This window comes from Taudactylus pleione, unplaced genomic scaffold (genome assembly GCF_031769625.1).
Source record: "Taudactylus pleione unplaced genomic scaffold, aTauple2 ptg000110l, whole genome shotgun sequence".
NCBI classification, from domain to species: domain Eukaryota; kingdom Metazoa; phylum Chordata; class Amphibia; order Anura; family Myobatrachidae; genus Taudactylus; species Taudactylus pleione.
This window is the reverse complement of record NW_028284512.1, coordinates 490880-506257: the sequence shown is the minus strand read 5'-3', so window position 1 is coordinate 506257 and position 15378 is coordinate 490880. Positions and strand designations below refer to the sequence as shown.

Sequence of the window (15378 nt, the reverse complement as noted above, 5' to 3'; positions counted from 1 at the left end):
GTATGATAGAGATTAATAATGGCAGCACATTCTAGGCTGCTAATCCAATGACAGTGACATACAGTAACATGCTGAACACAATCACATTTGACAAGAAGCGGTAAGAAGCACTTGAGGTTGGCTCCATGCCGTTTACCCCCAGTACATTCACTTGCAGTGAATTTGAATAAATGTAACATGCAGTATTCAGAGAACGGTGACACAATGCAAAAGCTTCCAACGGCCGGTACAAAAGCTACTAGGAATGTGGTATCTGGAACTAATTGGTTCCACTTCTATACCTAAGTGCATGCTACATGATTTTACTTGCTATGAAAAAACATTAGTAAAATATACTCTTGTTACCGACAGTGTCTCAACCCCAGAACAAATGGATATGTCACATTACACTGGTTGCCATTGGCCAGCTAGCAGCTGATCGGAACTTAACATAAGCTCCCAACATCAATTTGGATACACCACGTGTATCATTAACCATTCTGTTACATCGTTCTTCTAAGATCTGGGAGCTGGGCAGCACCCATTCTTAGATCCCTCTTCCCTTGGCACTCTGATCGACTGAATAATTGTGCAAAGCTCTGATTTGATGTAACTGACAACAAGCAATTCAAGGTTATAGCAACCAAAGTTAACCCTGGTTTTACACCTACAATCAAAATAGTACTGAACACAATAAATTGTGGGAAAACAGTAGGCTCTTAAACCAAACAAAAAATAAATAAATAAATATAAATCGTGAACAAGGTACTTCCCTTGGGACCCTGAATGAGAGAGTCTTGAATCAGGAATGGATACTTCTTTTCTCCTTAAGTGGGAATGCTACTCATATATATTTTCATACATAAAATTATGAAAGAATGAAGAATGATAGTATGATAACTTAAAAGTTTACACACTTTATCAACATTCACAGTTCTAGGACAAACTATACAATATGGGGTGTATGGATAGTCCAGCCATCTACCACAGTTCAGATGTTAATTAGTGTAGTAATAGGTGAAGATGGAGGCTCAGTATGCCTCCTCTTTCCTCCCTTCCTCTGGTAGTGGGTAGCTGGCTTCAAGATCCTCCCCAGCACTGTTTTAACCAATGCATTTCAAGCATACTGGGCTCTTTGTCAAGGAATGGCGATGACGTAACCATTTTCACCAGGACAGACCTTAGATATTTACAGTTTCCATTTCCATCTCACCACTCCAGTAACACATTAATCCTTCACCTCTATAGTAATGCATCACTGCTATAGTAAGACATTACCCTCCCTCACCTGTGTACTAACGCATTCCACTCCCTCACCTCTAAAGTAACACATTATTCTTGATCACCCCTGTAGTAACACATTTTCCTCCCTCACCTGTGTTGTAACACACTCGACATTCCCCTCCCTCACCTGTGTAGAAATACTATCCCTCCCTCACCTCTAGAGTAACACATTATTTTCCCTCACCTCTGTAGTAGAACATTAATCCCTCTCACCTCAGTAGTAACACATTCCCCTTCCTCACTTCTGTAGTAACACATTACCCCGCTAACCCCTGTAGTAACACGTTGCCCTCCATCGCACTTTGGTAAGACATTTGGAAATCCCCTCCCTCATCTGCATAGTAACACATTCCCCTCCCTCACCTGTGTAATAAACACATTCCCCTCATTTAGTTGTGTAGTAAAACATTCCCCTCCCATACCTGTATATTAAACATATTCCCTTCCCTAATCTCTATAGTAACACATTCCCCTCCCTCATCTGTGTATTAACACATTTCCCTCTCTCACCTCTGTAGTAACACATTCCCTTCCCTCACTATTCCAATATGGGAGCCACACCAACTGCCAGTGATGTTTAGCAGCACTTGGGATAACAGCTGGTGTTTGAATTTTGAACTGTGCTACAGCCACGATGTGTCAGTCAGGCAGGACATTGCACAGAGGGAGCAAACATTTTAGTATTTTTCACCTCCTTAGAAGTCAAATTTCGAGAAATCCCTTCTTAGTGGGCATTTACGTCATGGAAATCGTATACTCCCCGATTTTCATGTTTCTAGATCCAGGGGTTTGGGCTGGGCATTGATGAGTCAGTAGTCAGGAAATTTGATTTTATATACAGTATATAGATATTAAGTTTTCATTATTTATATTTTATTGTTTGGTTTAAGTGCCTACTGTTTTCCCACAGTCTATTGTGCAAAGCTCTGTTGATGGTCTGAATCTCTCCTTTGACCTGCTCCTTCCCTCAAGTTTTTCTTCCCTTACCCAAACTCACACCACCTAGGCAAGATCTGCTCCTGCTGTGCTTATGGTGTCCATTGTGGAATCAGTGTAAGGCACTAGGGGGGAGGTTTAGATTTAGGCACTAGGGGGGAGGTTAGGTTTAGGGTGCAGGGAGGGAGGGTTAGGATAGTTAGACAGGTATCAATACCCTAACCCTGTCGGGATGCTGGTACCGGGATCCTGACCGTCGGGATCCTGAGCGCCGGCATCCCGTAACCAACCCTTAGCCCCATTGTCTGCAATGTTGTTGTCGACATTATGACCGCATACCCAAAAACCTACACATTTTGGCATCTTAAACCTAATTTTCTCAGGCCTAGATTAATCATTTACAAGAAAAACAGGACATAACAGGCTTTAATTTGCTACACCACATGAGTAGGTTTAAGTAGTCACAGACTAAATAATTTAATATTAGATTTCCAAAAACATACTGTATGGTTCAAAATTTTCAAAAACCTTGTGTTTATTCCTTGATGTTTTAAGATTGTATATGCCAAGTTTCAAGTTAGGATCTCAAAAAAATTATATTTTAAGACATTTATGTTTACAGGAATTTGTGAAAAAATTATGATTTTGCACTATAATTCACTTATATACAAAAAATATTTTAAAAAAATGTAAACATTTTTTCAAAAATTTGTCAATTTGTTTTATCCATAAATTGATTTCATTAATTGTCTTATACAATGGAGATGGCAGTATATTATAAATTGAGATTTATTTTTTATCTGGAATTGAAAATTTTTTATAAAAACCTGATAAATTATTTGGGTAATATCATAAATCATGAGAGTTAATTGTTTTAACAAATTTAAAAGCAGGAAGATCCAGTGGTCTGGTGATTATTGGACCTTGGGGCTATGGACTTGATGCAGGGATGGACGGAATTGTACAAGCAGCTTTGCAATTCCATCTATTTTAATGCACATGTAGAAGGAGATGTCAGGCACCTCCTTGCTGCATTTGCCAGCGACTGGCTGCTCCTTTGGTCAGGCTGCGGGAGCTGCCCCTGTTTCCAGGAACAGTGACCAGCCACGACCCCACTCCACCCCCCCAAATGCTGCATCATGTGAATCATGCTGCAGCTTGGGGGAATCTTCAAGCATAATTGCTGGACCCGTTCTGCACATGCGCAGGCTCAGACCCCTAACCATCGGGGATGTACGTTCATCATCAGATGAACGTACATCTCTGAGTCAGGTCATATATTTACTAAAGATCATTTTTTTAAAGCAACATCTGGAGCTCTCTCCAGGGGCATGTCAAGAGAGGAGGGGGCCCATGTGAAGTCTCTGCCCGGGGGCCCCCTCTTCTCTCTCTGGCAGCCAGCTACGCACTGGAGTATGCCTAGATTCTACAGTGCATGCGCCGGTCACCAGGAAAATGGCGCTGCGGCCATTTTCCCAGCGTTTTCCCTACTGTGCATGCGCAAAACACCGGGTAAATGCGGTGGCCATTTTCCAGGCTATTTAGACAGCGCTGAAACCAGCGCAGACATGGGACTCCAGCGGCGGAGTCATACGTATTAAAAATATGGGTGCAGGGTGTGCGGTGTGGGCCCCACTATGCACCCATTATAGATACGCCCCTGGCTCTCTCCGACCTGGATCTCACTATGAGCTCTGCGGGTTATAAGAGTTATTACTATGCTTATGTTTTGTTATACTTATTGTTTGAATGATTCACCTCCCAAAGGCACTCACGTTTCAAAAAAACTTCATACCAGAAATCAACAATAAATGTATTGATCATAAATTTCTCACCTCTGTATTATAAATGGCATAGATTAAGAATATATAAAGACCCTGCAAGAGAGAAAAAAAACATTACTTTAGATACATTTTTTTACCAAGAATTCCTTACATGTAAAATTATAAACTGCTTATGTTAGTGGCCTTTGCGTTATGCCAAGTATAGTAACATGCAGATCATTATTTAAAAGCCCAACAGAATTATTGGTCATAAAGTTGGATCAAGTCTGGCAAAACCTGAATCTTATTTGTCTTGCGTAAAAACATCTGGATATTTTTTTGAATACGTTTTAAATTGAAATAAAAATCAATAAACCATAATTGCTGTTATACCAAGGACTCAAAGGTTCAGCTACCATAGTAGCATGGAGTACAGATGCAGGGCATTAGTGACTGGATCATACAGCCCATCAAGAACCTCTGCAATCTGGCTGGGCCAGTATGCAATAGGTAGCACCTATAATTGTGTATGAATGCCTATTTCCCTACAGAATGTAAGCTTACGAGCAGGGCCCTCGTACCTCAATGTCTGTCTGTTATTACCCAGCCTTGTTCTATTACTGCTTGTTCCCTATTGTAAAGCACAATGGAATATGCTGACGCTATATAAGTAACTGAAAGTAATAAAAGTTAAAATAATGAGCAATGCTGATGGGGCGACACAGTTGTTTGCCATTGGCACATCCTCCAAAATATACATTTAGTGGCACATATTCCCAAACAGTGCCGAAACAATGCAGAAAGATGTCAAACTACTGTAAAAGAATCACTGATACGAACTACTGATGTTGAGACACTGTCAGTGTAGAGGAGCCAGAAGAGAATCACACAGAAGAACAAAATCTGAGAGAAGCCCAAGGGTAAGTAAAGTACTGAGAACCCATGTAGGTGATGATAGGCGGAGGAAGCTGCTGGAGAGACCCGTGGGCTGGGGGTATAATGGAAAAGACAGTCAGCGGTGCCTGATCCTAAAATATCCAGCTATTGTTTTTGCATTCCCAGCAAAAATGTGTATACATTACAGTAGGTAACTTTTTCACCACTAGGTGGAACATTACATGAAGCCTTTACAAAATGTTGCTATAGTGCCCACATAGATCTAATAACTCTCCTTCCTTTATTACAACGAACCAGAATATCCACCCAAGCTCTTCAGAGAAGAGAATTTTACCAGACACTCATCCCTCCTATCTGCAGGGCTGACTCAGGGTTTTGACGAGAACTAATTAGACACCTGTTAGATTGTCTCATCGGTTGTCACCCTGCCTCAGCTTCACCCCCATTTGAAAATTTGTCAGGCTGTTAGTTGAGGACAATGCTGGGCGTTGAGTAGATCCCGACTGACCAGTGTCTTGGGGTAGGGGGCAACCGTAATTCTAGTAGAGAGGTTTAAAATAGGTGTGAAAAATATATATCAACTAGAACGCCATTTAAGAAGAAAAATAAACTACAGTATGTACACCATTTAATTTATTTCTCTAAAGCTGGCCACACATCTAAAGATTATCTGTCCAACCAGCCAACTAGTTGCCTGGTTGGAATGAAAATCTGGTAAGGCATACAATCAGCAATTTGCTCCCAAATGCTGGAAAATGGACCAAAACTGTTGTTTGAACAAATAGTTTAGATCAAACATTTAACAAACTTGTCTGACGACCATTTTCATCTGTTTTCTGGTATTTAGGAGCAAATTGCTGATCATCAGTTACTCCCATTCCTTACCAGATTTTCATTCCAACCAATCAACAAGTTGGCTGGTTGGATGTAAGTTGGTCTAGTGTGTGGCCAGCTTAAGTCTACAGTGGTAGTAGTAACTTTCCCATCATTACTGAAAGCTCCTCCATAGTGTCACCAGTAGAATGAAAGGACTTTGGTTATCATTATATTATATATAGGTAATGCTTTATGTAACCCTGGAAAGTAAGATTTAGCCATTGTAATATATTTTAGGAGGAGGCTATAGGAGCTTGAGGCCTGATTCAGACCCGCTCGCTCGGATGTGTTCGCACACAGCCGATTGTTGGCATTCTGTGCATGCGCACGCATCGCAATGCACGTGTGAACCAGTGCGAGCGATCGGGAAGCTTTCGCTCACTGCGCATAGACTGCCCGGCAGAATGAGTGACAGGAGAGGCCATTTGTGGGTGGTGACAGGGGCTGGCCGCTAGAAACTGGGGAGCGGAGATGCGAATACAGGCGTGCCTGAGCGTCTTAATGCCGTTTCAGAGGCGTGCATAATTAAGAGGCAGCATCATAGTACACGTCACCTGGTTGTATTTCCCACTGAAGCACTCGCAGTGCTTGGGGCAGGGTATGGTCAACCACAAGTGCTGCGATCGCATCCGATGGTACTCAATGTTACCGATGGTTGCATACACTTCCTGGACATGACGTGCGCAAGTGGACGTCTTAAGACAGGCTGGTGGGCTTCTGCATACAAAATGCAATCGCACGCTAAGACATAGTGAGCGTGCTAATGCCTTGCGAACGCATCTAGCGAGCGTGTTTGAATCAGGTCCTGAGTTCAAAAGAGGCACTCGCATTACGTGAATAGGTAAACTTTTTCTGACACGTCATAAAATATGATATCCAGATTCCTTTACTTGTTTATTACAGTGAAGTTGAGGGTCGAGGTTGGCAACACTAGATAATATCATGCATGAAAAGTCTTCATTCACCTCCTTGCTGACTATAATAATATGATCTGCTGCTTTCTGCTGGTCTTTGTCAGTCAAGATAGTTCAACAGTCACAACTAAAGTATAAAACGTGTATATATCTCGATTTGCAATGTCTAGAGGTGTTTCACTTTTTTATGACCCAGCCAATGAGCAAATTATTTTACATGGATTTTGCTATAATTTTTAGTGCTAGGTCAAGCAGTAAACGGACTTGACATTAAGAAATATTGGCCCTCATTCAGAGCCGTACGCTCTGAGCAGAGCGCACGCTCTGAATGAGGGCCGCCCTCCATAATTATGGAGCGTCCTCCTGGACGCTCGTATAGCTGTGGGTCACCACCCACAGCCTATACGAGCGTGCAGTTTGATGGCCGCCATGGTCTTGACCATCGCGACCATCGACACTGCGAGCCGGAGCCTGCGGTTGAGGTTTTCAACCACAAGGCCCGGAGTGATTTTGGCTCTATCAGAGCCAAAATCACTCCCACTGACATCACTAGTGATGTCAGTGGGCCGGCTTCTGACGGTAGGCGTTCCCTTGGGAACGCCCCCATCAGGGAGGCACGCCCCCGGTACGCCCACCAAAGGGGGCGTGCTGTCAATCAACATCGACAGCACGCCCCCTTTGATCAGGCACAACGAGCGAAGGAAAGTCCTTCGCTCGTCGCGTCTGGCGCATGCGCACGACGGAGCTCCCGTCGTCGTGCGCATGCGCAGTGCACAACATCGACCCACTTGCGAGCGGACAGCCACTTGCGAGTGGGTCTGAATCAGGGCCATTGTTTTTAATGTCACCATACCCACTAGACCAGTGATTCCCAACCTCGGTCCTCAAGGCACACTAACAGTTCTGGTTTTAGTTATATCCATGATTTTGCACAGATGGTTAAATCAAAGTAACTGAGCTACCAATTAAGTCACTTGTCTTCAAGTATGGCTATCCCTAAAACCTGGACTGTTAGTGTGCCTTGAGGACCGTGGTTGGGAACCCCTGCACTAGACAGTACCAGTGGCAGGGTGTGTAAATCACATCTTCACAACCATGGTCCACCTGCACAATTCTAATTTTTACACTAATGGGTCCAACTAACAAGTTTGTGAAAAATAACTATAAAAAAAAGGTTACACAACAAGATTGATAGGCAGTAAGTTCTCCACTCCACAAGCACACACCACAGAGAAAGTCCATGACAGAAACTGCATCTTATGAACATAATCTGCCTGTCTGATTTTTGCTTTCTGGAAAAAAAAAAAAACATCTTTAGCAGCTAAGGGTGGTACCTTCTCAGGAAAAGCACTGTGACATCACACAGGATTGCATTTGAAGTGTGTGAGCAACAAGTGCTACCCCCATAACTTGGTGGGGCATTAGGGGTTTCCTTGCAGTGAATATTAGGGATCCAAAAGTTGCTGCCATGCAGCCAGGGGCGCCGAGAGGGGGGGGAGCGGGTACAGATTACCGGGGCCCGGGTTTCCTGAGGGTCCCGGCGGGGGACCCGGGTCCGGCGACGCTCCCCCTCCCTCACAGCAGCCCAGCACACAGTGTGTGCTGAGCTGCAGTGGAGACTGCTCGTGGCTGCTGAGCAGCAGCCACAGCAGTCTCCTATGCCTGTGGGGGGGAGCGATCACACTGATCGCGCCCCCCCCTGGCTTTGAGCAGGGCTGAGGTGGGCACAGAGCGCAACCCTCCCCAGCGCATTTCTTTTCCTTTTCCGGGAAGGGGGCGTGGCCACGCCTCCCTCGATTATGCCACGCCCCCTTTTACCCGGGCCCGCCGATGCTCTCATCGGGCCTGCATGCAGCCACTGCCCCTTGTCTCTGGTGGAAGTCGGTATCAGATCATTGGGCCTAACAGTTTTTGCTGACTGAAAAGTACTAGGAAAAGCATACTTTTTAACGACAGTGGGAAACCGGCTTTAAGATAATCAGAGACAGAAATAAGAATAATGACTCCAGATCTATCCAACTGAAGTAACACCATGTGGCCCTCCAATGTTTTTTTGCAGCCCTCAGTTCTTCAGACACCTTCCCGCAGACTGTACGAAGACCTCGCTTTTTAATAGCCATGTAGTGTTTCACATATCAAGGCCTCTTTTAGAAAAATTCTCAGGCAGCATTGACTAATGCAATACAAAGCAGCAATATAAATTAAAACAGTTTACAGAAATATAGCTAATGCAATTGACCTTAAACATTCACCTATCATCTTTTTATCAATCTCAAGTACTCTCGACAATCTTGCTCTTGTGCTATGCATTTTATGAGCAAAGTGCAGATAAGAAAATATATTTTCATGTTTATAATATATAATCTGCCAATCAGAAGAAATATATAAACAACACGCTGTTTTTGTGTTCATTATTGTATCTACTCCAAAAACTGGTGAAGTTAGAGGTTAATGAATATTGCGAGCTTTTACATTCATTTCAGAAATAACCTCTCTCTATTTCGTTTTTTACTTCAAGCTTTGGTTTGTCGCTCTCTGCTTAGAACTATGTGGGTTGACCTTTTTTATGCGGATTTATTTTAGAAGCAGATTGTTTAATGCGATGTTTAAAGTAGATGGTTGCTCTGTTTTTTGACCTTTTGTTTTTAGTTTGCGTTGTTTTGTAACAGTATTGGGCATCCAAATGAGTATGAAGAGTTATCATCTTCATTTGGAGCACATTTTTGGTGACTCAATAATAAATTAGGGGTGTGCACCGGACACTTTTCGTGTTTTGTGTTTTGGTTTTGGATCTGGATCTTTCTTCGTGTTTTGGATCTGGATTGGTTTTGCCAAAACCACCCTTCCGTGTTTTGGGTTCTGGGTTTTGTGTTTTGGATCTGGATTTTTTCTTAAAAAATAAAAAAAACCCGCTAAAATCACATAAATGGGCCTTTTTTTGTTCCTACGCTATTAATAACCCCAATAACATTAATTTCCACTCATTTCCACTCTATTCTGAACACCTCACACCTCACAATATTGTTTTTAGGCCAAAAGGTTGTACCGAGGAAGCTGGATGACTATGCTAAGCGACACAAGGGGGCGGCACAAACACGTGGCCCATCTAGGAGTGGCACTGCAGTGGCAGACAGGAAGCCAATCAGCGTTATGGTGCCCATTTGCATGTAGCACGAACCCGGGAGATCCGTGCTACATGCATCTGTGTGATTGGCACAGAGCAATGACAGGTCCGTGAGACCCGTCTGTGCTGCTGTGGTAAAAAAAAAAAAAAAAACCTGTGTAAAAAAAGAAAAAAATGGCGTGCACCCCCCCAAAAAAGAGCAACCAGCCCCGGGCATTAGTAACCCAGTGCTGGGTGTGCTTAAATACAGGGGACAAACGACGTAGGGGTCCCCTGTACTTAAGCACAACCAGCACCGGGCTAGTCAGAACCAGCGCTGGTTGCCAAAATACGGGGGACAAACGACGTAGGGGTCCCCTGTATTCTGCGCAACCAGCTCTGGGCTCTGATCCGGTCCTGGTTCTGGAAATATAGGGGACAAAAAATGAGTAGGGTTCCCCTGTATGTTCCAGAACCAGCACTGGACTTTTTCTAGCGGGGGGCTGATGCCACAGCCAGGGGAGCCCTTTCACCGGGCCCCCCAGCCGCAGCATCAACCCTGACCGCTAGTCAGCCCAGGCCGGGGATCCCTGGAGAGCTGGGGACCCCCCCAATAAAGGGGTCACCCTCTCCAGGGCACCCCAGGCCCAGGCTGATAGCCCGGGGCTATCCCCGCCACCCCTGGTGGCGGTGGGTGGCGGGTTGATTGTGTGGTGTGGTGTAAATAAAGAATATCAAACATTGTCTTTACAAGTAGAACTGCAAGTCCCAGCTAGCCTGCCCCGCATGCTGGTACTTGGAGAACCACAAGTACCAGCATGCAGGGCATTAAGGGCCCACTAGTACCTGTAGTTCACCTGTAAAAAAAATGTTTAAAAAAACACAGGACACACACACCGTGACAGTATAAGTTTATTAAACATACATACACACACACACATGTACACATACTCACCTATGTAACCTGTAGCATCGGTCCACTTGTCCGGTAAAGTATCCCTAGGGGACCTGTGAAAAAAAACATACTCACCATCTCCTATGCGAGGTTCTGTCCTCTTCGTTCCAAAGTAGTCATCCCCGGACTTGGCAAAAAAAAAAAAACGAAAACGCGATCCACGAACTTAGTACCGTTCTATAGAACGGTACTTCCCGAATGAGAGCTTAGCGGCGGGGTATCACCATGGAAACCCCGCTGCTAAGCGTTCATTGGCTGAGAGAGGTCATCTCCCGTCTCTCAGCCAATGAACGGCTCCCTCCATTGTAGTCAATGGTGGGAACCGCAGGGTAAACTTTAATAACCTTGCGGCTCCCAGCATTGACTACAATGGAGGGAGCCGTTCATTGGCTGAGAGAGACGGGAGATGGCCTCTCTCAGCCAATGAACGCTTAGCAGCGGGGTTTCCATGGTGATACCCCGCCGCTAAGCTCTCATTCGGGAAGTACCGTTCTATAGAACGGTACTAAGTTCGTGGATCGCGTTTTCGTTTTTTTTTTTTTGCCAAGTCCGGGGATGCCTACTTTGGAACGAAGAGGACAGAACCTCGCATAGGAGATGGTGAGTATGTTTTTTTTCACAGGTCCCCTATGGATACTTTACCGGACAAGTGGACCGATGCTACAGGGTTACATAGGTGAGTATGTGTACATGTGTGTGTGTGTGTGTGTGTGTGTGTATGTATGTTTAATAAACTTATACTGTCACGGTGTGTGTGTCCTGTGTTTTTTTTAAACATTTTTTTACAGGTGAACTACAGGTACTAGTGGGCCCTTAATGCCCTGCATGCTGGTACTTGTGGTTCTCCAAGTACCAGCATGCGGGGCAGGCTTGCTGGGACTTGCAGTTCTACTTGTAAAGACAATGTTTGATATTCTTTATTTACACCACACCACACAATCAACCCGCCACCCACCGCCACCAGGGGTGGCGGGGATAGCCCCGGGCTATCAGCCTGGGCCTGGGGTGCCCTGGAGAGGGTGACCCCTTTATTGGGGGGGTCCCCAGCTCTCCAGGGATCCCCGGCCTGGGCTGACTAGCGGTCAGGGCTGATGCTGCGGCTGGGGGGCCCGGTGAAAGGGCTCCCCTGGCTGTGGCATCAGCCCCCCGCTAGAAAAAGTCCAGTGCTGGTTCTGGAACATACAGGGGAACCCTACTCATTTTTTTCCCCTGTATTTCCAGAACCAGGACCGGATCAGAGCCCAGAGCTGGTTGCGCAGAATACGGGGGACCCCTACGTCGTTTGTCCCCCGTATTTTGGCAACCAGCTCTGGTTCTGACTAGCCCGGTGCTGGTTGTGTTTAAGTACAGGGGACCCCTATGTCGTTTGTCCCCTGTATTTAAGCACACCCAGCACTGGGTCACTAATGCCCGGGGCTGGTTGCTCTTTTTTTGGGGGGGGGGACGCCATTTTTTTCTCTTTTTACACAGGTTTTTTTTTTTTTATTTACCACAGCAGCACAGACGGGTCTCACGGACCCGTTAGTGCTCTGTGTCAATGACACAGATGCAAGTAGCACGGATCTCCTGGTCCGTGCGTGCATCTGTGTCATTGAAATACACAGCAGCACAGACGGGTCTCACTGACCCATCTGTGCTCTGTGTCACTGTCAATCACACAGATGCATGTAGCACGGATCTCACGAGTCCGTGCTACATGCAAATGAGCACCATAATGCTGATTGGCTGAGAGCCGTGACAGACGGCTCTGTCAGCCAATCAGCACTTTGCCCATTAAAGGCAAAGGCATTTTTTTTTAAATGGCGCTCGAGGCAAAACCTCGAGATCCGACAGCAGATCTCGAGGTTTTGCCTCGGGAGAGGGATCCGGGGCAGACAGGGAGATCCGAGCTTGGGCTCGGATCGCCCCGGATCCCCGAAGTTCGGGTGGGTTCGGTTCTCAGGGAACCGAACCCGCTCATCCCTATAATAAATTAGAACAAAACTACCTAATACTGTATGATCCTGTATTAAAAGAATGTATTATGGTCGGATAACAAGAATTTTAATGCAGGTACAGAAAATTAGAGATGTTCGGTTCTCCAGAAATCCGAATCCACCCGAATTTCGTGAATCTGGGTAAATCGGAGTCACGGTTCTAATCTCCTGAGGAGATTTAATTTCCGGGCTCTGATCTTTTTGCTGTGAATTTGGATTTTAAATTAGAATATCGAGTTTTGGATTGCATAAATTACATGATTTTTTTTTTTTATTATATTTTTTTATTTAAAAATCCAGATCCAAAACACTTGAAAGTGGTTTGCAAAACCAAATCCAGATCCAAAACCCCCCATATTTTAAATAGAGACATAAGATAGTGCACCTGAAAGGAGGCTATGGCTTCATGGGGAAGGGCCAGAGAAGAGACAGGGGAGGACAGGAGATGCTGGGGATAAGAGAAGAGGAAGCTACAAGTGAGAATGATAATAAAAATTGACAGGCACAAACAGCGCCCCCTGCCCTGTGGTGCCCTGTGCCATGGCACTGGTCGCACTACCCTAGTTACGGCCCTGGTTGAACATGTCAACAGGCACCATGTCAACATCCTCAGAATGCCGATATGTTCACAATGTCAACATCTGAAATGTTGCCGACTTGCCGTGTGACATGTCGACAATCTCAAGAATGCCAACGGTTAGGTTTAGGCGCCGATGGGAGGGTTAGGGTTATGCACTAGGTTAGGTTGTGTGTGTGGGGGTGGGGGGGGGGGTTGGCACTAGGGTTACTTGTAGTGATTAGGCATAGGCAGAAAATACTCCCCAAAACTGCCGTTCCATCAGACGTCTGCACAGGAAGCGACGGTCACATGACCACCAGAAACTGGAAGATGATGCTGGAGGTGCTGCAGCCATTGGTACCAGCTAAATGACCCACTAGGTAAGTTATGTCGACATGCTATCGTGTTGACATGTCATCCGTGTAGGCATGATGAATGCCGACATGGTCGCTGTTGACATGCTGTATGGAAACATTTTGACCATGCCGACATTCTCATTTTGACATGATAACTGTTGATTTAACATACCACACTATACCCTATACTTAATGCAATTGATATTTATTATTTATTAGATGTTATTTATATAGCGCATACATATTATGCAGCGCTGTACAGAGCAAGTTCATAATTTCTCAATATTATCATTCACGTCACGGCTGGTGTAGTGGTTAGCATTACTGCATCACAGCACTGAGGTCATGAGTTCAATTTGCAGTCACAACAAAATCTATCCATTGTGTGTATGTGTGTGTGTACATGTGGTAGGGAATACAGGGGGTGATTCAGCTTGGGACGGAATTGCAAAGCTGCACGCAAGCAGTTACCGTCCTTGTAAATATGCAGATGCAGCAGGAGGTGTTGGACACCCCCCTGCTGCATTTGCGACCCCTGCACTGTGACCGTGGTCGCAGGCTGGGATAACCATCGCAACCATCGGCCAGCTGGGTAAGCCTCAGCCATCTTGCAAGGCCAGGGAACTGCATCCGTGGACGCAGCCCCTGGCCTTGCCACTCCTGGAAAACGGGGCAGACACGCCAGCTGACCCCGCCCCAGCACGGCTTCTTAAATGCCTCTACCTGTCAATCAGGGACATTCGCAGAATGGGTGGTGCGCATGCGTGCAATGCTGAGTTAGCCCCATAGACTGTAAACTCCACTAGGGTAGGGACTAATGTGAATCATTGAAATATTCTCTGTAAAGCGCTGGGTAATATGTGTGCACTCTATAGATAACTTAATAAATGCATCTCAATCTCTATACATTCACTTCTTATGTTCCACAGCTATTTTTTTGTCACCCTTATTTAGGGCTACATTGTCAGCTGGACGACGTAAGCCCCTGGAAGGAACACCCTGCTAAATTCAGTTGCACTAGGAGGCTGATGTTGCCTTATCATCCCAAGTTAGTAGGCACAGATAGTTACATGTTCTAGGGAAGTAAGCAACAGATTTATTGTTATCCTTCCCACAGATGTGTATCCTCATCAGGAGTCACTTTCTACCCAGCGGTGGTCAGAGCCTAGGTGGTGCAAAACCTGATAGGATCAGAGTCTCTCCAGGACTGAATCTAAGTGACTCTGACCCTAAGTTTTCCATTTCAAGTCTAGACTGGGTTAGGTTGAGTTGTATTTATCACCATGGTTTTGAGCCTTATATTCCCTTCAGATGGTTTTAAAGGACCAGACAGTCTTCCTTTAATAGAAAGTTATTGGCAATTATAGGGATTTCCATACAACTTGACAAGTTTTTCAAGATTTAAGAAACTATTTCTTTCCTTAAGTTTCTCAAGGTCATATCTGGATGGGAAATATGGTTGTCGTATGGAGAATGTTAAATAATAAAGATAGTAGAGAGCTCTGACTTAGCAGCCTAATTATGGATTTGTGTAATATTGGGAGTCTGGCCGGGCTGTAGGCTCTTCTTGCTCTCCCTTTCTAATTTACCTCATTCTTGCTCCAGATGCTACTTTACTGGTGAACAGCATGATAAGGAATTTGGTTGAGAGCGAGTATACTTGAGTACTCTAAAGACCTTGTGATCATGGGTTTACAACAAATTAGGAAACATCTTATTTCAGGTGGGATCTGCATCCTTCCTGTCCCATTGCAGATTTTTCTCTAATTGCGAATCTCAG

The 15378-nt window shown here is 45.0% G+C and overlaps 1 protein-coding gene across 6 annotated transcripts in view; it reads right to left on the bottom strand.

Moving 5' to 3' along the window:
• ADGRD2 (adhesion G protein-coupled receptor D2) overlaps positions 1–15378 on the bottom strand; it is a 374363-nt gene that overhangs the window by 177810 nt on the left and 181175 nt on the right. For all 6 annotated transcript variants that reach the window (XM_088471096.1, XM_088471093.1, XM_088471092.1 and 3 more), the window contains exon 22: positions 4035–4076. In XM_088471096.1, the coding sequence (XP_088327222.1) occupies positions 4035–4076 (42 nt within the window). The remainder of the gene's footprint in view (positions 1–4034; positions 4077–15378) is intronic.